The sequence below is a fragment of the Cannabis sativa genome, chromosome 8 (assembly GCF_029168945.1).
Source record: "Cannabis sativa cultivar Pink pepper isolate KNU-18-1 chromosome 8, ASM2916894v1, whole genome shotgun sequence".
Classification (NCBI taxonomy): domain Eukaryota; kingdom Viridiplantae; phylum Streptophyta; class Magnoliopsida; order Rosales; family Cannabaceae; genus Cannabis; species Cannabis sativa.
In genome coordinates, this window is record NC_083608.1 from 22,853,524 (window position 1) to 22,880,602 (window position 27,079).

Consider the following 27,079-nt stretch of genomic DNA (forward strand, 5'->3'; position numbering starts at 1 on the left):
ACGGTGGTTGGAGGTATAACCACCACCACCACTACCTCTACCTTCGGCTTACCTTAAAAAATGAGGAAAAATATGATCTTTACAGGTATATAGTTTTAGGTATGAAAAATAGAAGATTTAGAAACAAAAATGAGCTAAAATGGTGAAATGGGGGTGATTTTTTGTGGTGGTTTGCAGAGAGGGTTTGGGGTTCTCTGGTTTGGGAGTTTCTGGGTTGGCTGGTCGAATGAGGAAGATGATGGGCTGGGCTAGGGTTATAAACCCTTTTGGCTTCGGTTTATTAGAAATAAACGATGGCATAGGGGGCACACCCTATGCCGTCGGTTGTTTCCCAAAAACCGACGCCATAAGTGGCGTCAAAATTCCTTCCAAAAAATTCTAACCCATGCCATCGGTTCTTTAATATTTGCTGAAAAAAGTGCCTCTAAAGGCTTGGTTTGTAGTAGTGATACAAGAAAATAATATTTTAATAGTTAACATTTAAAATAGAAATTTTTTAGTAATTAGACAATGTAATTATAGTCAATTTTCATAGGAGAATTTGAGAGTGTAATTAGAACCCCTCAATTATCTCTAATTACACCATTATAGTGTAATTACATGGTTATACAAATATGTCAAAGTATATTATTAACTCTAATTACACACAAATTTAATATTACACTGTGATTTTCTAATCGTGAACTTAGTTTTAAACTTTTGAGTGTTAATATCACTACAAGAATTTTGGTTATTAGCAGCGGAAGAATTAGCAGCGGAGCAAATCCGCCGCTACTTATAGGACTAGTACCGGCGGACTTATGCTATTAAATGTTATTTTTTTTTGTATAAAAATGTATTAGCGGCGGACCCATGTACTATTAGCGGCGGGGGTCTGCCGCTAATATTAAAATAAAAAAAGTGCGGGAAATTTCCCACTCAAATATTTTCAAAACTTTTTAGCAGCGGACTTTTTTTGTTATTAGCGGCGGAAACCCGCCGCTAGTAATAAGAAATTTGACAATTTTATTATTAGCGGCGGAATCCTATTATTACTAGCGGAATAGTCCGCCGCTAATAATATCGTATAAAAAACTGCTATCAGATTCATTTTCCTTCATTTTTCTTTTTCTTCTCTCTCAAAAATTTCTCCTCTACACCCACCTTCCTCAGCCCTTCCCCGCCTCCCTCCGCCCACCCTAAACCCCTCTGCCCGGAGCAACACCACCACCCTTAACGATCTACGACCAGTGCAAGTTTTTTTAACAGTAAGTTTTCTATTTTAACATTTATTATTTATATATATAAAAATATATTTTTAATTTTATAAATATTTTTCTAATTTTTTTCTATTATTGTTAAGGTTTCTACTATCTCAACCACTATTGGCCGAAACCAAAAGTGCACAATCGATGCATATTTTTTAGTAGGTCAGTTTTTTCATCTCTTTTTTTTCCTTACAACTTATAATTTTTTGTTAACAAAATATATTTGATTATTTTTAGTGTGAACGTTTAAAATATATATGGTTTAGTTAAGTGTGTATATATATATATGTACGACTAAAAAATCTGAAAAAATTAATATTTTTCTATATTATATTTATAGTATATATGTATGCATTCATTTATATGATTATATAGATGTAATATATAATAATAATCTCAATGCTTTATGTATTTATTATTTGATTATAATCTGTGTTTTTTCAGATTTGGGAGAACTTTTTTTTTGGAATATTTTACCGTTTATTGGATCAGTATTATTCACAAATTTATATTTGTGAAAGGTATGTTTTTAATAATATAAGATTTTCTTTGGCTTGTTAAAATTATTTTATGACTAATCTATTAGGTTTAAATAATCATTTATTATATAGTCTTATTTCATTTAAGTATTTAATAATAATAGTGAGTTTATTGACTTGTTAACAGGAATAACATTTTTATCTACCCCAATACACCCAGAGTTTTGAGATTAGTTTGGGGACCTCGATCTTCTCTGTCGGCCACAACTATAGCCACAACAATCACATTTAATCTTATATTTTTTGGAGTGATTATAAACGATAAGGGCAAGAAAAGAAAAGAAAAGAAAAGAAAGAATGAGGCTGCTAAGGATAAAGGTCCTGCACATAAGAAACAAACTCAAGCCAATAATGATGATGCTTGTTTCTTTTGTAACATGAAAGGACACATGAAGAAGGAATGTGCTAAGTATATTGCATGGCGAGCAAAGAAAGGTACATTTCTTACTTTGGTCTGTTCTGAGGTAAATTTAGCTTCAGTACCAAGAAACACTTGGTGGTTAGATTCCGGTGCTACTACTAACATCAGTGTTTCTATGCAGGGTTGCCTGAGTTACCGAAAGCCAAATGATGCTGAAAGATGCATTTATGTGGGAGATGGCAAGTCGGTAAATGTTGAAGCAATAGGGCATTTTAGGTTGTTGTTAAGTACTGGTTACTATTTGGACTTAATAGATACTTTTGTTGTACCGTCTTTTAGACGGAATTTGGTTTCTGTTTCTTGTTTGGACAAATTAGGTTATTGTTGTTCATTTGGAAACAATTGCTTTAGTTTATCTATTAATTCAAATATTGTTGGAACTGGTTCACTTATGGTTTATGACAACTTATATTTGCTTGACACTGTTGCTTCTTATAATGAAACCTTGAATGTGGAATCACGTGGTACTAAGCGTAAAATGGATAATGAAAAATCAAGTTCCTTATGGCACAAACGGTTAGGTCACATCTCTAGAAATAGAGTTGAGCGACTTGTGTCTGATGGAATTTTAGATTCAATTGATTTTTCAGACTTTGATGTTTGTATTGAATGCATCAAAGGCAAACAGACCAAAACAAAGAAATTGGGTGCGAAAAGAGCTATAGATGTCTTAGAGTTGATACATACAGATATTTGTGGGCCATTTCCTACACCTTCTTGGAATGGTCAACGATATTTTGTATCATTCATAGATGATTACTCAAGATATGCGTACCTATTTCTACTTCATGAAAAGTCTCAAGTGTTGGACGTGTTCAAATCTTTTAAGGCTGAAGTTGAGAATCAACTTAGCAAAAGAATAAAGCAAGTCAGGTCTGACCGTGGTGGTGAGTACTATGGCAGATATGACGGCTCAGGTGAACAACGTCCAGGACCTTTTGCCAGATATCTAGAGGAATGTGGAATTGTCCCACAGTACACTATGCCAGGATCTCCTAGCATGAATGGTGTTGCTGAAAGATGAAACCGTACTCTTAAAGATATGGTAAGGAGTATGATTAGTCATTCAACCTTACCAGAATCACTCTGGGGAGAGGCACTTAAGACAGCAGCCTACATTTTGAATAGGGTACCAACCAAAGCAGCTGCAAAAACACCTTATGAGCTTTGGACAGGGCGAAAGCCCAGTCTTAAGCACTTTCATGTTTGGGGATGTCCAGCTGAGGCTAGGCCTTATAGGCCAAATGAAAAGAAACTGGAACCCAAAACTGTGAGCAGCTACTTTATTGGATATTCTGAACGATCTAGGGGTTTCAAGTTTTATGATCCCAAAGTAAAGAATATATTTGAAACGGGAACTGCAAAGTTCTTTGAGGATATTGAGTTTGGGGGGAGAAATACGGTTAAAGACTTTGTTTTCGAGGAGGATCTAGAATCAACCACTCCTCTTAAGGATGAGTTGATTCCTATTCCAATAGTTGCTTTTGACAATATTCAGGATTCCATTCCTAATATTGATCAAGTTTTAGATCAAGAGCAACCAAACATAGTCAATCAAACCCCAGAGGTACAAACTCAACAACCTCAAGAACAAGTGCCTTTGCGACGATCCACTAGAGAAAGAAGAAATGCTATTAATCCAGATGAATACATAGTGTATCTTCAAGAACATGAGGATGGCATTGGAATGATGGAAGATGATCCAATCAACTTTCATCAGGCCATGAAAAGTTCTAACTCTCAAAAGTGGAATGATGCCATGAATGAAGAGAATAAGTCTATGCAAGACAATAAAGTTTGGGAAGTTGTCCCATTACCAGAAGGTGTAAAACCAATTGGTTGTAAATGGATATTTAAAACCAAGAGGGATGAAAATGGTAATGTGGTGAGGTTTAAGGCACGTCTTGTAGCAAAAGGCTATACTCAGAAAGAAGGCATTGATTATAAAGAGACTTTCTCTCCAGTTTCATCGAAAGATTCTTTCAGGATAATAATGGCACTTGTTGCTCACTTTGATCTTGAGTTACATCAGATGGATGTTAAAACAAATGCTTTCTCAATGGCGACATTGATGAGACAATTTATATGGAGCAACCAGAAAACTTTGTGGTTGGTGACCCAAAGAAAATGGTTTGCAAATTAAAAAAATCCATCTATGGACTCAAGCAAGCTTCCCGTCAATGGTACCACAAATTTCATCAAGTGGTTCTCTTATTTGGTTTTGAGATGAATGCTGTTGATGATTGTGTGTATCATAAGTTTAGTGGGAGTAAGTGTATATTTCTGGTTCTATATGTCGATGACATATTGCTTGCCACTAATGATATAGGCTTATTGCACGAAACCAAGAGATTTCTATCGAAGCATTTTGAGATGAAAGATCTTGGTGACGCCTCTTTTGTTTTAGGAATTCAAATACATCGAGACCGTTCTCGGGGTATTCTTGGATTATCACAAAAGAGCTATATCGATAAAGTACTCAAACGGTTTGGCATGCAAGATTGTAGACCAGGTGATACCCCTGTCGTTAAAGGAGACAAATTTTGTCTTAAACAATGCCCTAAAGGAAGCCTTGAAATTCAAGAAATGCAAAAGATTCCCTACGCTTCGGCTGTTGGGAGTCTTATGTATGCTCAAGTTTGTACGCGTCCGGATATAGCGTACATTGTTGGAGTGTTAGGCAGATACTTAAGCAATCCAGGAATTGATCACTGGAAAGCAGCCAAAAAGGTTATGAGATATTTGAAGAGAACAAGAGAGTACATGCTCACATATAGGAAGTCAGATCACTTTGAGATCATTGGATACTCTGACTCTGACTTTGCGGGATGCCAAGATAGTAGGAGATCTACTTCGGGCTACATATATCTGTTAGGTGGTGGAGCTATATCACGGAGGAGTGCAAAACAAACACTCATAGCTTCATCCACCATGGCAGCAGAATTTGTTGCATGTTATGAGGCATCCAACCATGGTATATGGCTGAGGAACTTTGTCACTGGGCTGCGCATTGTGGATGGAATTGAAAGACCACTTAAGTTGTATTGTGACAATAAATCAGCTGTATTGTATTCCAACAACAATAGGAGCTCGACGAAGTCAAAACACATTGACATCAAGTTCCTTGTTGTAAAAGAAAGGGTACAAAGTGGACAGATTTGTATAGAACACTTAGGTACAAACTCCATGATTGCAGACCCCCTTACTAAGGGTTTGCCACCCAAGGTCTTTCATGAGCACACTGCTCGTATGGGTGTTTTAGATTATGAGGATATCTAGATTCAGTGGGAGTTTGTCTTTAGTGTGTTTAATTTGTTTCATGAAATTAACATGTGTATTTGGATATTTTTCTGATCAGAAATTATGTTAGTCAGTTTATTTCACTTTGTACATTTAAGCTAAAGTTTTGATCTCCATAAAGTAAAGTAGGACCAATTGAAAATTGACATGAATAGATCACCATGCATGTAATTTTCATACCACATTATCATGATTGATCTATGTCATTTGGCTATGTTGATATATGTGACCATTGATGGGTTTAGTTGTGATTGATACAACGAAAATCGCTTTGATCCTATGTTGATATAGTTAATGGATGAGATTGCACATGCCTATGGTTATGATGATAAAGTTATGAGCTCAATAAGGTTAACACGTTTATATGTATACATATGTGACCAGTGGGAGATTGTTAGAATTTATTGGGGTCACAATTGTATATATAAAATGTGTGTTGGGTCATCAAATAAATAAGTCAAATTTATGTGGTCTATTTTGGAATAAAGTTTATGACTTAAGGGCATGATTGTAATGATTTTAATATGTGGATACCAATTAGACAATTTCTATATTGATGAGGGGCCAAATAGAAATAGTCAATAAATATTACCAACAGGTTTGTCTGTTGGTAATATAACGGGTAATGGTCCCCATTTGCATCGTATCTTTTCACTCTTGTATCCCCATCACCAAGAGCAAAACTTTACAGAGAAAGGTTTTGATGCAAATTGGAAGATCATACCAATCTAAGGTTATTACAAAGTCGATTCTATGGACTCCGGTACGCTTCCGCTATTCCTTAATTTTATTGTTTGATTCTCTTGAATTAATTAGGGTTATATTAAGTTTTACAGTATTCCTAACAAATCAAATTAAAAACAAAATTAATCGAGCTTGATAATGGAAATGAAACATATCATGATTGAGCATAAAATAAAAAATTTGAAACACGACAGAATTGTAATTGTAATTGTAAAAAATTAATTATTTAAAATTAACTTCCCTCCTCTTAATTGTAAAAATTAACTCTCGCAATTGTAAAAAAAAAATAATTATTTAAAAATTTATTATAAAGACAGAATTTTAATTTATACAAAAATAAATTTAATTTTTGTAAATAAAAAAAATTATAAATATTATAATTAAATGATTTAACTGTTAAAATAATTATAGTAGGAATTTATATATAAATAAAAAAATTATGTATAAATTTTAATTGCTAAAAAGGGTCTTGTTTAATATTTATTTAATTATTTAAAAAATAGTTAATTATAATTAATTAATTCTAAAAATAGAATTTTTATCTATTCGTAACCTGCTATTACAGATAAAAAAATTTGTAACCACGATGGTCACAATAAAAATATAACCATTAAATAGTCACCCATATTGAATATTAATATATATCTACCACAATCAAAATTCAGTCGTGACACTTAAAATTTCTTATATACTAATATTATTTTTTCTTAAATGTGATAAAAATAATTTCAAAATACTAAAAGTATAAAAATTCATATCTTAGAAGAAAAAAATAATAAAATAACAACATAAAAAAAATGTATATTTTATATAATATAATTTTTATATATTTGTAATTATAATAAATTAAACTACAATATAATTATCGTTATAACTAGAATCTCAATAATTTACAACGTTTTAATATTTATAATTTAATAAACATTTGACACAATTTTTCTTTTATTCAGACAACTATTTAATTATTATTTAAATATAAATTAATTATTTTGATAGAAATATATATTTGTGTGTTAATTCCATTTTTGGCATATTTAATTGACAAAAATATTTTATTATTTAATGTATATTTCGGCTGGCATATAATGATATGGTTTTCATATTTGTGTAAATCAAACTTGAAAGGAAAGTTGTCTAGCTTTCCTATTTTTGGAAAAAAGGTAAAAATGGTAAGTTTGGTTACCCATTTCGTTTTTATCTAACCAGCTGTGTTATTCTGATCTTGTGTTGAGTTTTCCATTTTCTAAGATCAAGTTTCTTGAAGAGAAAACCGGAGCTAAACTTTCCTTTTCTATAAAAGGAAAGTTGTAGTTACTGCCCACGATTCTGTATGTACAGAAACGGAAATTCCTGGACTGATTGAAGAATTATTTTAGGGAAGTTTCTAGTGGGTTGAGGTCTTGTTCAGACCGATTGTAAGCTGTCTATGAGATGTATATTCATTATAAATACATCTTATAGCTGCTAGGTTTTGCATCTCTTTCATACACTTAGAATTGCTTTCATATCTTAAGGAAAGAGTGTCTTTGTTTAGTACCTCTCTTGGTACCTCTCTTGTATCTTTGAATTTCATTCATATCTTTAGAAAAGAGAGTCTTTGATTTGTAGAGAAGAGTTGTTCTACTCTTACTCTGTTTATTTGTTGTTTGTATTGTCTTGAGTCTGTATTCAAGTCTACAACGAAGAAGAACATCAGTGCACCTTCGGGAGAAGGGTATTTACAAGCTTTCGGGAGATTGCTTTTGAAGTCTTGCATCGGGAGGATACAAGCACACAACCTTCGGGAGATGGTTGTATAGGCTTTCGGGAGATAGCCTTTAAGCCTTGAATCGAGAGGATTCAAGCACTCTTCAAGGTGATCGAAGGGAGTTCGAGCACTTGGAGTTTTATCAAGATTCGGTTAGTAGGTGGAATACATCAAGCTTACGGCATACAATAAGAGGGAGTCTATTTATGCATAAGTCAATTACTTTGTATTTTTGATACCGATCTAATGAATCTTATCTCTGGGCGTGGCCCCGTGGACTAGTAACAATCTGAAAGGATTGTTGAAACCACGTACAAAAATCTTGTGTGTCTTTACTTTTATGCACTGTTTGTTTTTCTCGGTTTCTCTGGAGTTACAGAGTTGCATTCTGTAACTACAGAAAACTGTTTTCAGTACCAGTTTTATTATTCCGTATTTAATTAATCATTTAATTAAATAATCAAACTGGGAATATTAAAATACGGAATTTCATTGTGAATGAGCAACAACACAATGTGAGATGCCAGCAATTTCTAACATTATTTATTAAATTATAATAGGTAGAATCCTCATATTAGAACGAATTCTACTTGCCTAATTGGAAGCTAAGAAGCTCCTTCGCATTTCTAGTGAGATATAAGGTGTGTTTGAAAGTAATTGTATAATTATTAGGTATAGTGTAATTATTAAAGTTGTAATTACACAATTTTGTAATTCCACTATATTTTAAAATACAAGTGTTTAGATATAAGGTGGTAATTATATATAAATTTTTAATATTTTGTTTGACAAAATAATCAGTAATTATACAGTACTACAAAATTGGGCTTTAGAAGCGGTTTTTAAGGGCTTTCAACGTTGGTATTGGCGAAATTCGCTACCGACGTTGTTACAGGTGACGCTAAAGGGTTAAAAACAACCGACGCCATAGGACCCCTATGGCGTCAATTATTATGGCGTCAGTTGTTTCATATAACCGACGCCATAGGACACACATGGAGTCGGTTATTATGAAATAACCGACGCCATAGGGTCTTCCTATGGTTTTTTTTCAGCTTTACAATTTTGTATTTTAGCATAATTTATATATATATTATTTTATTATTAATATAATTAATTTAAGTATAAATTATATATAATAACAATAAATACAAATTAAATTGAAAAAGTTGAATAAATACACATCTACATTACTCTAAGTGTTTGTATATCAGCTATCTTTTTATTAATATTTTATATTTTATATTATGTGTTTGTATTTTTGAACTTGAGTATTTTTTCGCATTCTACGCAACTCAAACCGCCAGCGGTTTGGCCCACCAATTTTTCAAAAACATGTTGTTTTGTATACTAAATTGATGTTATGCACCCCTTTCACCTAATTTTTTGTGTTTTATTTTACTATTTTACTTAAAATAAACTAATAGAGTTCTTATTTTAAGTATTAGAATCAATATTTATAATGTATTTGTTAATTCTATTGTGTTTTGGTATATTGGTAAAGACTTATCCATCTATCCTTTTGGTCACAAGTTCAAATCCCAATATACTCTTTTTTGTATTTTTTTTATAGCTTACTATATCTATCATTAGCACTCAACAATATATATCCTATGTATTACATCAATATTATTCTAAATTACTCTAAGCATTTAAAGTTATCTAAATATATATAAAAAAGCATTCTTATAATAATAGGTTAAAGAAAGCATATCTTACACCAAAAATTATGTACTTGTCTTCTGATAAAGTCACTTCCGATAAAATCCTAACAACCAAGTTTAAGAGAAATTAAAATCAAATATTATCCTAATTCTACTGAAATTTCGGCAACATAACGACTATAATTGAACGTTTCCAAAAAATTCAAATCTATTAATAACAACAAAACACAATTCAAAACAATATAAAATAATCACAACAACATTTAGCAATATAAAAGTTTACCACTCATTCGACTGCAGTACATGTATTCACAGAACCTACTTTACTACAGATGAATGTTTAAGATATTCAAACTCATCTAACATGCATATTATTCCACCCATCGATCCGGCGTAGTACAATATATTACAAAACCTACTTCACTACGTATGAATATTTAAGATATTCAAACTCTACTAAGCATTTATAATTAATTTATAAAAAAATTTAGTGAATGTATACCTCGAGCTAGCTAGAAATCGATCAATACCAAATAAGTCAGATCCTTGCAAATTGACCTCACAACCTACAACATAGTGAAATACTACAAAATTACAATTTTTTTTTTATTTAGCTACTTACTAGTTATATAATTTATGAGTAACTAGTTACTATGAGTAACTAGTTAGTAATAAAAATACATGAATAGAATGAAAATTAGTAACTTGCTAAGTAGTTGCAATTAACTATCTACTAGCTACTAAAAATAAATAAAAATACATGAATAAAATTGAAAATAGAAAAAAATTGATACAAAATAGAGTTAATTTCTAAACTTTTGTTTCTAAACTAATTTTTTAGAAAACAATTTCTAAACTTTTATTTTAATACTCTCTTATCTCATTCTCATTCATAATATTTAACAAAACTATTAGTTTAAAATACTCAATATATACATATACAATATATAAAATACTCTCCTACATATATATATATATATCACATTTCTCATTCACAATATATATACACACAATACATATTCAATACAAAATACATACATATATACTCTCATATATCACATTTTTCATTCACAATATATATACACACAATACATTTCTCATTCACAATACACAATACATATTCAATACAACATAATACATATTTAATAATATAGAAAAACCCTAAAAAATTTATAAAATAAAAAATAAAGCAATGTACATTACTAAAATTAGTAGAAATTAATTAAATTTATACCTTAATAGACGTTGAGATATACAATGTTTTCTCCACTAAAAACGGTAGCCGGAGGTATAACCACCACCACCACTACCTCTACCTTCGGCTTACCCTAAAAAATGAGGAAAAATATGATCTTTACAGGTTTATAGTTTTAGTTATGAAAAATAGAAGATTTAGAAATAAAAATGAACTAAAATAGTGAAATGGGGGTGATTTTTTGTGGTGGTTAGCAGAGAGGGTTTGGGTTTTGGCGTCGGTTTATTAGAAATAAACGATGGCATAGGGGGCACACCGTATGCCGTCGGTTGTTTCCAAAAAACCGACGCCATAAGTGGCGTCAAAATTCCTTCCAAAAAATTCCAACCCATGCCGTCGGTTCTTTAATATTTGCTGAAAAAAAGTGTCTCTAAAGGCTTGGTTTGTAGTAGTGATACAAGAAAATAATATTTTAATAGTTAACATTTAAAATAGAAAATTTTTAGTAATTAGACAATGTAATTATAGTCAATTTTCATAGGAGAATTTGAGAGTGTAATTAGAACCCCTCAATTATCTCCAATTACACTATTATAGTATAATTACATGGTTATACAAATATGTCAAATTATATTATTAACTCTAATTACACACAAATTTAATATTACACCGTGATTTTCTGATCGTGAACTTAGTTTTAAATTTTTGAGTGTTAATATTGTCTATTTATTGAAATAGAAAAATACCCAATATTAAAATTATGACAATTTTTTTTTTCTTTTGATCCATATTGGAGAAGGGTGATTTGGGAATGGATAGGAGAGGTGCAAAACAAAACAAGTAGGATATGACTATGATCATAAACGAAAAAATTGGCATGCAACACGTTTAATAAATGTTAGAACAGTTTACTGTTCACATAACATTACTTAAAATCAAACACAATTTAACATCTCACAAATTAAAGAAGACACAAAAGTACTAACAATAATGACAAACAACCAGCACTCTTCTTCGATGTGCACACAACACAACGAAGCATTATTAAGATACAATTCTTCCACACAACCATATAATTATAATTACGTTACTGCTACTTGCACTTCGGTAGCGGAGCTCCACACAAGCACCGGTTATGGAAATAAGCCGAGTAATCAAACCTCTGCAAATTTCCACCCATAGGAATCTTCCCACACAATCTGTTATAGCTCACATTAATCATTTGGAACTCTGGGACTGTCATTCCCGTCGGAATAGAACCCATTATCTTATTATGGTTAAGATCCATGAATATCAAGCTCTTGGGAAACTTCACTTTAGAAAGATCAAACTCCAACAAGTTCCTGGACAAGTCCACCTCTTGGAGAGTCTTACCCGATCCGAATAAGAATGAGGCATCACCTTCAAGCCTGTTCCTCGATAGGTGTATAGACGAGAAATCCTTTCTCCCCAATGAAGCTGGTATTTTACCAGAGAGCTGGTTATGAGAAAGGTAGAGATTGAAATAAATACCTTTGAAGTCTCCAAACGTATCCGGGATCGGTCCCGTGAGCTTGTTACGGTCCAGACGGAGCATGACAAGTTTGGGGAGCTGGGCAATGGATCTCGGGATGGTCCCCGTGAGGGAGTTGAACGCTAGAGAAATATACTCCAGGTTCTTCATTTGGCCTAGGAAATCCGGGACCGGACCTGTGAGCCCAGTGTAGGTGATCATGAGGGTCCTTAAGTTTTTGAGCTTGGAAATAGCAAATGGGATTGGACCTGTCATGTTAGGCAGTTTGTGAAAGTCAATCTTTTGGAGGTATGGAAGGTCGCCGACTTGGGGTGGGATGGGGCCAGATAAGTCGCCGTTGGATGCAGAAAGGGAATAGATTTGGTGAGTTTTCACATCGCAAAACACATCGTTCCAGTCGCAGCAGTCGGATTTTGAGTCCCAATCACTGTAGGTGTAAGGGTTTTTGAATGCTTTCTTGATTTGAAGGAGGACTTTTTTGTCTTTTGGGCGGCAGCGCTCAGCTGAGAATGAAGGCTTGAAAAAGGTGGAGAAGAAGATAAGAGTGAGGAAGAGTGTTGGCAATAGTTTTGAGGCTTCCATATTGTCTTTGAAACGTTTTCTTTTTCTCTTTTCTTTTTGGTAGAGGGTGTGGGCTGAAAGATGTTGAGATAGTTCTATTTATGGTGTAGAAAAATCTTGCTAAATTTGAATATGTAAATGAAATTAAAATAAAAAAATAATTAGCAATTTTGCTCTTTAAACATTTTATAATATTGATTTTGGTCCTTAAAATATACGGCTTGTTAAGAATTTCTCTTAAAACTTTTACACATACAGAAATTTAGTCCATCTGTTAGGTTTCGTTCCATTTTGTTTGTAAGCTGACGTGACTTTGTAAATTAGCAACTTTGCACCCTAAATTTTGATAACTATCAAATCGTACTTCTCATAGATCATAAGAAAAAATTATTTTGAATGATTAAGAAAATTAAAAAATAAATTAAAAATTTAAAACTAATTGAACGATTTAAAAAATTATTTATTTTTATTAAAAAATTCCTTTAGATATTTAAAAGAATATTAAATTTAATTTTTATAAAAACTAACTTTTACGGGAATAAATTCGAGTATATATTTTATTTTTCTCAAGAAATATAAATTTATTTAAGTAAACATAATATTTTTTTAGTTTAATTTATAATTTTTTTCAAAATAATTTATATTTTTATTGAATTTTTAATTATTTTTCTTTATTTGTAAAGATATGAGTTTATAAATATAAATAAGTTTAATTTTTTCTTCAAAAATTTTAGTTTATTTTAATTATTTATTAGATTGTCAATAATTTGGTTTGATTTTTTTAAGATACGTGTTTATAAATAAAATAAAGTTTAAAAATAATTTTTAGGAATATTTTTTTAAGTAAAATTAATATTTTTTAATTAATTTAATATTTTTGTCAGGTTTTTTAAAAAAAAAATTATTTTTCTTCTAAAATTAATAGAATATTATAATTTTTAAAGTTACTTTTTCAATAAAACGGAGCAAAATTTTATATTAGTCAAAGTTTAGGGGGTAAAAATGTTAATTTTTAACGGTAAAGATAACAGAACCTAACAGAAGGAGCATAATTATGTAACTGTTATATTTTAGGAAGAATTTTTAACAAGTCGTATATTTTATGAGGCAAAATTAGGTAATGCCGAAAGTTCAAACGGCAAAAATACTAATTATTCTTAAAATAATGAGAAATATTTTATCAAATCTATTGTACTCAATTCTGCAATAAGACTAGTTGTACTCATAGCACTTCTAATGTAAACAACTGTAAAGAATCCAATCTAATTGTTGCAATGTGGCACAATCGATTAGCACATCCTTCATTTGCAATTCTTAGCAAAGTCTTACAAACAATGAATAAAAAGTTTTCCAAATTTGCTTTATCTTTTTGTGATGCTTGTCAATATGGTAAAAATTATCTTATGCATTTTAGTAGTTCATCCCTCAAAACTACTCAACCATTCTAACTTATCCACTCAGATCTTTGGGGTCCTTCCCCATATTCTACACATGAAGGTTACAGGTGTTATATCTTGTTTGTAGATGACTTCACCAAATACACTTGGATCTATCCCTTAAAGACCAAAATAGAAGCCTTCCCCACATTTCTCACCTATAAAACCTTTGTGGAAAAGCAATTGAACAATAAGATTAAGGGCCTGCAAAACAGACTAGGGGGAGAGTACAGAAAACTAGAACCTATTTTACATAAATTGGGTATTCTCTTTAGACACCCTTGTCCACACACTCACCAACAACAAGGAAGAGTTGAAAGGAAACATAGGCATGTCACTGAAATAGGGTTAGCCATGTTGGCTCAAGCCAAGATGCCATTAAATTTTTGGTGGGATTCCTTTGTCTCTATTGTGTATCTCATCAATATAGACTTCCCACCTTAGTCAATGCATACAAATCACCATTTAAGAGTCTCTATAATTCCATACTAGCCTATAATTTTTTGAAAACCTTTGGATGTGCATGTTTTCCTTTTCTCAAGCCCTACAATCAACACAAGTTTACATTTATAACATCTAAGTGTGTCTTCATTGGATATAGTCTATTTCACAAAGATTATAGGTGTCTTCACTCCTCAAGAAGAATCTATATTGCTAGAAGTGTCAATCTCAATGAGCATGAGTTTCTATATTCTACCTTGTTTCCCTCCAAGACCATTATTTCCACTTACAAAAACTACCTTGCTCTTGCATAAGTCATTCCTTTCATACCAGATCATGCTCGTCTGCCAAATATTCAATTTAGTTCATTAATTATCAAATAGCATAGCAGATTCTACACCCAATATTCCACATGTCTCATCCTCTTCTTCCAACTGAGAATCATCCTTCTTAGTCTCCCATTGCCAACTCAGCTTCCAATCCTTCTTTCTCATCTAGTGACACCATATTGCCTGCTGTTGACATACATGTTTCTCCTCCACCTTTGCCTCAAGGCCACCCTATGCAAACTAGATCTAAATTTGGTATCTATAAGCCTAAGCTATATCTTGTTACAACTTCCAAACAAAAACTCTATGAAGAACTAAAAACAATGAAACATGCCTTAAGTTTTCCTCATTGGAAGAAAGTAATGGATACTGAAAGTGTAGCATTAAAGAGGAAAAAGTCATGGATAGTAGTTCCTTCCACACCAGAAATGAATATATTGTCAAATAAATGGGTGTATAGGACAAAGTACAACAAAGATGGATCTCTTAATAAGTTTAAAGCAAGGTTAGTAGTGAGGGATTTTGAACAAGCACCAGGTTTGGATTTCACAACAACTTTTAGTCTTGTCATAAAGGCTACTACAATCATGCTGGTGTTTACTCTAGCAGTCACATATGATTGGGACATCCAACAAATTGATGTCAATAATGCATTTCTAAATAGTGAGTTACAAGAAAAGGTGTTTATGCAACAACCTCAAGGATTTGAAGACCCTGAAAAATCAGATTATGTGTGCCAGTTAAACAAATCCCTCTATGGCCTAAATTAAGCTCCTCGAGCCTGGTTTGACACTCTCAAGTCTACTCTTATTAATTAGGGTTTCAAAGCTTCTGTCTCAGATGCTTCTCTATTTTTTCAATATCAACAGGGGTATCTTTTATTAGTTCTAGTCTATGTAGATAATCTTTTGATAACAGGTGGTGACACAGCAGCAATTTCAAGACTGATTGAAGCTCTAAATAAAAAGTTTGCTCTCAAATCACTTGGATCAGTCAGTTACGTTTTGGGATTTAAAGCTTACACGACTTCCTTTGGTTTGTACTTAACACAATCTAAGTATGCTGCTGATTTATTAGACATAACTAATTATGAAGATGCAAAAGAATGTTCTGCTCCCATGATTCTGGCCAATAAATTAGATACAAGGACAATTCACCTTTTGAAAAACCAGAACTGTACAGAAGCACCATAGGAGTGTTAGAGTTATTTTACCAGGATCTAGCTTTACTACTATGTATGTTTTTAACATCCTAATATGAATTCTCTAAAACAATGAAAATAAACACATATAAAGTTTGAGAAACCTTACAGTGGGTGCAGCGGAATTAAATGACTCCTTCCGCTCAGATCTCTAACCCTTGTATCCTTTCTGTAGCAGAGTATCACCAAGATCTGAGCTCGATTCTCCTTCCTTGTGTTTGGATTCTTCACAGTCTTACATACTATGATTGAGGACCAACTTGATGTGTGTGGGCACTTACTCAATCACTAATGGCTGAATATTATTTAGTAAAGAAAGCCTAACTGTTTCGAATTGAAGAAGATAGAAGAAGGAATAGGTCTCATCAAAATCTAAGTTTTTAGCTTTGGAGGCATTAGTTTGGATGAAGAGACCATAGCCTTCCTTTTATACTATCTTCAATAGGGTTAGGGTTGAATTATTAGGAATAAAAAATTGATAAAAATAGAATGAAAATCCCTCCTAATGGTCGGCCATATGATGGACCCAACATTAGTTTGGGCTTTGTCATTTTTCTCAACTATTTTACCTATTTTTCATAAATACCACTTTTTACACTTTCAACCCTATAAATGCCAAAACTATTTATTTAATAATTAAAATAACTATCAAATAAAATTTTCATTTATAATATTTATTAATTAGACTCCATAAAGTCTCTTAATTAACAAATAAACCCCAAAACACTATTTCTTCACAATCAAGCCATATCTTAGTGAAAAATTCATAAACTAGACATAGTCTAATTTTAAAATTATAATTGATTAATTAAAATCAATTAACTAAGTCTTACAAGCAGTTTGTCTCAACTAGTATGGGGACCATGAGTCTATATAACCGAGCTTCCAATAAGCAGATCTAGAATTTACCAAGTAAATTCACTAACTTATTAATTCCTCATTACATCCACCATAAAACTTGGAATTGCACTCTCAGTTACATAGAACGCTCTATATGTTCCACGATATAGATACGCTATTAATTATCCATTGTTATAATCCAATAATCAATGATCTTTTATAGATGATTTACATTGCATAGGGATAAAATTCCTGTTACACCCTTTCAATGTATTTTATCCTTAAAATACTTGGCCACCTATAAATGATATTCTAGTGAACTAATATAATCACTAAAATGAGATCTCAATCATTTATCTCTATTCAGCCAAGCTCGAAGGAAATCATCGTTTCACTTCTAAATACCTATAGAAGCTATAGATTTCATATCTATGTTTAGCGTTCCCACTCAATTGTACTATCATGTTCCCAAAATGTACGTATCACCCTGACCAAAAAATAGACTTAACTAACAAATCAAAGAACACGAATAACACTTTTGAGATCGAACCTAATCATGTCAGGATTAAGATCATTTGATCTAGGATCGAATAATTTTTTGTCTTTATTAATTAGTAAATTTGATTATATTGAAATAGATTTTATTTAGGGCACAAAACCCAACAAGGAGCTCTTCAATACTTAACTTTAACCAGACCAAATCTCGCTTATTCAGTCAACAAGCTCATCAATACCTTGAAGCTCCAACTATTAATCACTAGAATGCCTGCAAAAGGATCCTCATGTATATCAAAGGCACTCCTCACATTAGTCTTCATTTAAAATCATCCACATTGTTTGCTCTTGAAGCCTATTCAGATGCTGACTGGGCCTCTAGTTTGGATGATAGAAAATCTACCAGTGGATTCTGCATTTTTCTAGGGGGTAACCTTGTTAATTGAAGTTCCAAGAAGTAAAAAGGAGTGGCTCGATCTAGCACAAAATCTGAGTATCGAGCCCTTGCCTCAACAGCCACTGAACTGGTATGATGCACTCTTTACTTACTGAACTTGGCATCAAGTTGCACAAAATACCACCAATCTTATGGTGTGACGATCAGAGTGCTCAAGCCTTAGCCTTGAATTCAGTTTTTCACACAAGGACAAAGCATATTGAACTTGATGTACACTACATCAAAGATCAAATTGTAGAAAATAAGCTTGAAATTTGTTACATCCCTACTCAAGATCAAACTACGACCTATTTACTAAGCCATTACCTTCTCCAAGGTTTCAGTTTGTATGTAACAAGCTGAATTTGGAATACTCTAAATACAGCTTGAGGGGGGTATTAGTGAAGAGAGTTAGATTTAGTTAGTTATAATTATATCCAGTTGTAGTTAGTTAAGTGAGTTTGTTACACTCACAGTTGGTGTTAACTTCTCTAACTATTTTTCAGTTATATTGTATTCTTGCTTTCTGCACTTTATATATATATATATATATATGAATATAAAAAATTGTGTTAATTAACACACAAGCTCATCTTCATTCTTATTTCCCAACTTATATTTTGATAAAAATATATATTTCTCACTACAACAATTTTTCTTATTAGGGGCGGACCTATTACTGGCGGGGAAGGTCCGCCCCTAATAAGAAAATTGTTGTAGTGAGATATATATATTTTTATCAAAATATAAGTTGGAAAATAAGAATGAAGATGAGCTTACGTGTTAATTAACACAATTTTTGATATTCAAATAGGGGAAGGTCCGCCCCTAATAATGAGGTTATTATCGGCGAATTTAGAGGGTCCGCCGATATTAGTGTTTATTAAAAAAAATTAAAAATATAATTTAAAAAGAACAATACCGACGGATTTCTCATTATTAGTTGCGGACCCCACCCGCCGGTATTAAGGGGGACGAATAAATGCGGGAAAATGCCCGCTTATTTATTGAAATTAGCATTAGCGGCGGATCTATACCAGCGGGAATCTGCCGCTAATACTAATAAAATATTATTATTTGCACAATTACCGGCGGGACCCCTTATTAGCGGCGGACCCTCGCCGGTATTGTTCATTTATTTAAACCCCCCACCCTCCGGTTTTCCCATTTTTTCCTTTTCATTTTTTGTCCAATTTTTATTTTCCCATTTCTTTCTCTCTGAAAAATCTGAAGGAGAGGTCCGCCTCCCCCATCACCAGTGACGCTTCTCCGCCTCCGCCTACGGCTCCGCCTCCGCTTCCGTCTCCGTCGCTGCCTCCGGTCCCTCATTAAAAAGGTATGTGTTTAATGTGTTTATATATACCAATATATTTTCTATAATATAATTTTTTGAAGTGTTTAGAAATTTTAGAAATATTTTTGTTCTGTTTTTAATGTAATTTTTTTTGTGTTATATTTTCAGAATTTGTAGAAGAGGTTTAAAATTTTTGGTTTGGATAAGAGAGATCACAAATTTTCATTTGTGTAAAGTATGTTTTTTATGTCTGTATAAATTGTAGTTAATATTTCGATTAATATTTATTATAAATCTTAAATATATTATATATATATAAATATTGTAGTTAATATGTGTAAAATATTGTTGGTTTATAAATCTGAAATATTATCTTATTAAATCTGAAATGTGTTATATGTATACATATATATAAATTTATATATATATATATATATAATATAAATATTATTTGTCTTATTAAATATTTTTAATAGTTGGATTATTGTTTGAGTTTAATTGTTAGTATACTTTGGTTTTAGTTATGATTATTGTGTGATTAAAATAATTTCAGTTTTGTATTTAGTAAAACTTTAGTGAATAAAAAATTAAAAATTTTAGTTTAAAGTTTTTAATTATAAATAAAAAAAACTTACATGAATATTTTGTGTAATTATTCTTAATTAACAAGTAAAGCTTTTTAGCTTTTTAATAAATTAATATAATTATAAAATTAATATAATTTATTAAAATAATAGTTCTTGAAAATATAAAATTTTGTGTTTAAATATTTTAATAATTTGGTGTTATTTTGTAATTATTTTTAAAATATGTGATTATTTATAAAAAAAAAAGTAAATTTTTTTAAGAAAATTTATGTAAATAATAAATTAATATAATTTATATAAATAATTATTATTTATATAATAAAATAATTAACTAATATTAGAATGATTAGAAAAAACTTTCTTATTAAAGAAAAAAAATCTTTTTTAAGAAACTTAAATTTAATTATTTATATTAAGTTAATTATATTTTTTAATTTTTTAAATAATATGTTAATTAAATTATTTTTGTAAATATATTTATGTAATTATTAAATTGATATATTTATTTAAAAATAAATTGAATACATGTATAAGTAATTATTATAATAAATTTTTTTTGGAGAAATAAAATGAATTTATTTAATAGTATTGTATATTAATTTTAATAAATAATTTATAAATAAAAATTCGTAAATAAATATTATGAAATAATAAATAAATAAATTTATGAATAATATTTCATAAAATAACATAAAATTTTAATTATTTTATAATATTTTACAAATATAATTAACTTTGGTATACTTGCAAATAAAATCTATAACCAAATAACATTTTAAACAAAGTTGGTGTACACTTTGTTTGCAATAGTGATAAATTTTCCCTAGATAATAAAAATAAATAATTAATTTAATTTACAAATAAAATTTCATAAAATAGCATAAATTTTAATTACTTTATTCACGTTGCTAAAACTCATAAAATTTCATAAAATAGCATAAGATTTTAATTAGTTTATTCACGTTGCTAAAACTCATAAAATTTTAAAATTCTAGATGGTGATTGATAAGTCTTGGACTTCTTGGAGAAAAAGTGGTAAAGATAATTGGGAGTGTCTACAAGTTTTTTTGGCGATGGCTTCAGATTATAAAAATTCTAGTGGAAAAATTAGATATCCTTGTGTTAGATGCTTAAATACTCGATTTGAGACTTTACACATTGTGGAAGCGCATATATTTGATTGGAGTTTTGATCATGGTTATCAAAAGTGGATTCACCACGGGGAGTCCGAAACAGAAGTTGTTGCACGGACGGAAGTTGTTGAGCCAATTTTAGATGATAAAATCGACGAGATAATTTCCATTGTTGAAGATTTCATTCGACCAACAACTGAAGATGTTCAAAACAACTCTGACTCTTTTCAATACTACGACGAGTTATTTGAAGAGATTGAAGCTGAATTGTATCCTGGATGCCATTAGATTTCTTCACTTAACTTTCTAGCAAAGTTATTGCATTTGAAAGTTCGTGGAAAAATTCCTATCAGTGTATTTGATGAATTATTAAAATTGTTGAATCTTACTTTTCCGAAAGGAAATTAAATTCCATCGACGTACTACGAGGCTAAAAAGAGAGTAAAAAAATCAATTTTTCTACTCTGATTTTTTTGGAGGATCACAGTCTCAGCAGCCGATGTTTGGTCAATTTGAGAGTTCATCTCAACAGCCGATGCTTTATGGGGGTCCAATGAAGCAACCTTCTCCGGGTCAATTTTTCGGTGCACAAAATCCATATATTTTTCCTGGTCAGTTTCAGCAACAATTCCCGAATTTTTTGCCACAGCAACAATCTCCAAATGTTTTGCATTAACAACAATCTCTGAATTTACCACAACAACGACAGACTCGACAATTTGTGGAGATTTTATCTTCCCAGCAGCCATATTACCATCACGGCCAGTATCGCAAGCTCAGATTTATTTAAGTTTTTAATTATGTTTGGATTTATTTAAGTTTTAAATTATGTATGGATGTTATTAATTATTTAATTTTTATGAAGAATACTTTTTAATTCATAATGTGTGTAGTAATTGGATTATTGTTAATTTTAATATTTATTAATAATATAAATTTGAAAAAAAAAATTATAAATATAAATATAAATATATTTATAATTTATTATTTTTTTATATAAACATTAATACCGGCGGGTTCCCGCCACTATTAACGTGTAAGAAATTGAATCTGACGTATTAAACACCGACGGCCCCCGCTAATGGTCCGCCGGTATTAATCATTAATAGCGGCGGATGTGTCAGTCTGCCGCTATTAATGATTAATAGCAACCGGGTATTACCGGCGGGGCAATACCCAATTATGACCTTTTTTTTCCTTTTGATATTGGAGAAGGGTGATTTGTGAATGGACAGGAGAGGTGCTAAACAAAACAAGTAGGATATGACTATGACCATAAACTAAATTTGGCATGCAACACGCTTATAAATATTAGAACAGTTTAATGTTCACGTAACATTACTTAAAATAAAACACAATTTAACATCTCACAAATTAATGAAGACACAAAAGTACTACAATGACAAACAACCAACACTCTTCTTCGATGTGCACACAACACAACGAAGCATTATTAAGATACAATTCTTCCACACCACCATATAATTACGTTACTGCTACTTGCACTTCGGCAGCGGAGTTCCACACAAGCACCGGTTATGGAAATAAGCCGAGTAATCAAACCTCTGCAAATTTCCACCCATAGGAATCTTCCCACACAATCTGTTATAGCTCACATTAAACTGTTGGAACTCTGGCACTGTCAGTCCCGTCGGAATAGAACCCTTTATCTTATTATGGTTAAGATCCAAGAATATCAAGCTCTTGGGAAACTTCACTTTAGAAAGATCAAACTCCAACAAGTTCCTGGACAAGTCCACATGTTGGATCATAGTCTTACCCGATCCGAATAAGAATGAGGCATCACCTTCAAGCCTGTTTCTCGATAAGTCTATATACGTGAAATCCTTTCTCCCCAATGAAGGTGGTATTTTACCAGAGAGCTGGTTATGAGAAAGGTAGAGATAGAAATCATTGCCTTTGAAGTCTCCAAACGTATCCGGGATCGGTCCCGTGAGCTTGTTACGGTCTAGAAGGAGCCCACCAAGTTTGGGGAGGAGGCCAATGGATCTCGGGATGGTCCCCGTAAGGGAGTTGAACGATAGAGAAATAAAATCCAAGTTCTTCATTTGGCCTAGGAAATCCGGGACCCGACCCGTGAGCCCAGTGTTGGTGATTATGAGGGACCTTAAGTTTTTAAGCTTGGAAATAGCAAATGGGATTGGACCTGTGATGTTAGGCTGTTTGTGAAAGTGAATGTCTTCGAGGTATGGAAGGTCGCCGACTTGGGGCGGGATGGGTCCGGATAAGTCGCCGTCGGTTGCGAAAAGGGAATAGATTTGGTGAGTTTTCTCATCGCATTTCACACCGTACCAGTCGCAGCAGTCGGATTTTGAGTCCCAACCACTATAGATATAAGGGTTTTTGAAGGCTTTTTTTATTTGAAGGAGGACTTTTTTGTCTTTTGCGCGGCAGAGCTCAGCTGAGAATGAAGGCTTGAAAAAGGTGGAGAAGAGGATAAGAGTGAGGAAGAGTGATGACAATAGCTTTGAGGCTTTCATATTGTCTTTGAGACTTTTTTTTATATATTTTTTTCTCTTTTGTTTTTGGTAGAGGGTGCGGGCTGGAAGATGTTGAGATTGTTCTATTTATAGTGTAGCAAAATTTTGCTAAATTTGAATATGTAAATCAAACTTAAGATAATGGGACATTTTTGTTAAAAAAGAACAAAAAAAATGATAAAATGCATGTGGATATTATATATCTTAATAAGAATATGTGGCGTAGACTCTATGCATGTTTTTTATATGGGATGCTCTGTTATTAAATATGCATATTTGAAAAATGATGGCCCCATCTTAAAGGTGTTACTGTCAAGCATCACATATCGCTATTCTTTTTTTTTTTTTTGAAAGAAAAAAAAAAGAGAATAGCGATATGTCAAGCATCACATATCGCTATTCAATTTAATATTATGTCTCATTTATAAATAATATAAAAACTTCTAATTACATACCTTTCAAAAAAAAAAAAAACTCTATCTACATATATATACATTGGTATGATGTCGGTACCTTGCCTAATATAAATACTCCAAATTAGGACAATTTTATAGTGGTTTTGCCACACCCACGAAAATATAAAGGGAAATGCTATGAGCATTTTACTTGGTCAGATGTAATAAAAAATAGATATTATGTGACAAAATATTAACACATTATATTATTGAAGAGAAAAAAATATTATTCTAAAAATTTGTATGGATGTAATAAAAAATTGAAGTTAGAAGTTATTATAGCTAAAAATTAAGATATATAATATGTGAGATTATAATTATAGTATTTTTAAAGAGTATTATATATTAAAGTATTTTTAGATGTAAGAGTGCTAAAAATAATGTGGAAGAGAGATAAAATAAGGGAAATTTACATGGTATACTAACTTTTGCTCTTTTTTTACAAAAATACTGTCAGGCGGAATTTTTTACTTTTTTACTGTATTTTTTTATAAGTTTCATACTGCAGTATACTGTTTAAAGTTTCACTGGTGTTCTACTGGTGTTTTTTAGTTGTTCTATTGTTGTTTTGAGTTGTTCTGCTTTGTGTTTTACTGGTGTTTTATAAAAACACAGTATTTTTGAAAAAAAATTCCGTGTGTGACAATATTTTTTGTAAAAATTCACTCAAATTACAATATTTTTGTATATTTCCCTAAAATAAAATATTAAATTTTTAAATGATGTGTAAATTTTTAGTATTGTTAAAAGATGCTATTATTGGAAATGCTCTAAAAGATACTAGTAGTATCAAACACTTCTAATATCGTTATTAAATTAATTATATATCGAATCTTATATAATTTAATACGTTAACTATAAATCATTGGTCATCAAGTGGTAAGGAAGTTTAAGGGATAATTTTACTTTTCTACTAATTATTATTTTACACATAATTAGCTGTTTTTTCTTCCAGTTTTTTAGAGAGACAAAGTTCCCTGAACATAGGCCCTCTATGGTTCTCACTCCATGGCTGTATGGCTTTATGGAGCAACAAGTGTACCCAATCAACCACTCGGTAGGACTCCCGAAGCTATTATTTCCAGACTAACAAAAAAGTTTGTGATGCCCTGTTCCCTGCATACACCAGTATTCAATTTGTAATTGTTATTTATTTTTTTATTTGAATGATGTAATTTTTTTTTTTTCTGATAAATAAAAAGAGAATCACGAAGCGCAGATCTTTTTATCACTTTTTCGATTATTTTTGGCGATTCTGAGAACCACATGTGAATTATAGGAGTCTTATACCTCAGCCTATCTTAATTGGATCATTAGTAATCACCTCAGGACCAAGTCTTGCTTGTTGAATGATATAACTGTATAAAAAATATTTCATTTTCTCCAAAAAAAAAACCATTAAAATTAACCATGATTATAGAAATGTTAATAATAAAAAAAATAAAGATTTATGAGTGTGCAACAAGTTAAGTTAGCATATATAATTTAGTGGAGTTCTTCTTTGTCATCAAATAATCAATAATGATAGTAGAAGTGCTCCTACGAGTGGGGGCAAAACATATCTTCATAAAAGATTTTTTCTATATATTTCTACCACAAATAATTATAAATACATCCCAATAGTTAACAAAGAGGAATTCTATTTTTTTTTTTCCAAAATATAAGTAAACCTCAATATTTCAAAATTTAAGTTTAAAATAATTTTTAAAATCACTTTTAATATATTTTTCATCTTTTTTCTCACATTATTTTGTGTTAGTATTAATACTTATTTTAATTTTATTTTCACAATCTTCTAAAATAGTGTATACTTTTTTTTAACTTTTTTGTTATAATATTTAAAATATAATTTATTTTTATTTGATAGGCATATTTTTTAAGAGCTTGAATTAAAAGAAAAAAAATTCAAAAAAACTAATATAATTAAAGATATTGGGATTATTTCACAAATACACAAAAACAACAAAAAAATTACAAAAATACAGTTTCACGGAATTTTAAAAAATTTTATGATTTTTTTGATTTTAGAAAATACGGTCTTTTTATGTTGTACCCTTGTTAATTTGTTGTTAATTTTTTGTTATTTGTATGTTATTTTTTGTTGTTATTTAGATGTTATTTTCATGTTACCTTATGTAGTTTTCTTGTTGTTTTCGTGTTCACTACAACATTCAACACTAATAGCGGCGGACCCCTCCGCCGCTATTAGTGTCCTTTCTGGCCGCTAAAGGGCAATAGCGGCGGACCTCAGCCGCTATTGGTCTGCCGCTATTGCTGGGCCGCTATTAATAGTATTAGCGGCCAAAAATGGGGTCTGCCGCTAATACTATTAATAGCGGCGGAGCAATAGCAGCGGGACCCCGCCGCTATTGCCCTGTGTCAGTTTCGTGTTTCGAGACTGACACAGGGCAATAGCGGCGGGGTTCTGCCGCTATTGCTCCGCCGCTAATACCCCTCAGATTAAAAAAATAATAATAAAATATTTATAAAAATTTATTTATATATTAATAATATATATAAATAATTAATTAATTATTTATGTAAATATTTAATAAATAAAATCTAATTAATATAATTATAACAATTTAATAAAATTTATTTATAATTTAAAATTGTCTCCAAGGTAATTAACTTTAACATATTAATCCTAATAAAATATTGTCTCAAAATTAAACTAAATTATTACAAAACATAAATAAATTATTCATTAACATCTTCATTCAGGTCTCTAATTATAAAGTCTTGATCCGGATTGTTTTCGTTACGAGTCCCCGAAGCCCGTGGCGGAGAAGGCACATATGTTTGGTCTGATGATAAACCTAGTGTTAAATTACCGAGCTTAGCTTGGTTGAAAATGGGAGTTGAATAAAATTGGTTCTCCTGCGATGAACTTCCAAATAATCCAAAATCAGCAAAGTTTGAGCCGAGCGGAGGAGACTCTGATGGTGTTCGGTATAAGAACTGATTTCCCAATGGCAGACCAGACTGTTGTTGCTGCTG

General features: G+C 31.3%; 2 protein-coding genes across 2 annotated transcripts; both read right to left on the reverse strand.

Moving 5' to 3' along the window:
* Positions 1 to 11,717: 11,717 nt before the first annotated feature.
* LOC115699587 (polygalacturonase inhibitor) lies at positions 11,718 to 13,060 on the reverse strand. The gene has a single exon (XM_030627074.2). The coding sequence runs from the start codon at positions 12,950 to 12,952 to the stop codon at positions 11,951 to 11,953; it is 1,002 nt and encodes a 333-aa protein (XP_030482934.2). The 5' UTR covers positions 12,953 to 13,060; the 3' UTR covers positions 11,718 to 11,950.
* Positions 13,061 to 22,432: 9,372 nt separating this feature from the next.
* On the reverse strand, positions 22,433 to 23,715 carry LOC115699588 (polygalacturonase inhibitor-like). The gene has a single exon (XM_030627076.2). The coding sequence runs from the start codon at positions 23,622 to 23,624 to the stop codon at positions 22,620 to 22,622; it is 1,005 nt and encodes a 334-aa protein (XP_030482936.2). The 5' UTR covers positions 23,625 to 23,715; the 3' UTR covers positions 22,433 to 22,619.
* Between the last annotated feature and the right edge of the window lie 3,364 nt (positions 23,716 to 27,079).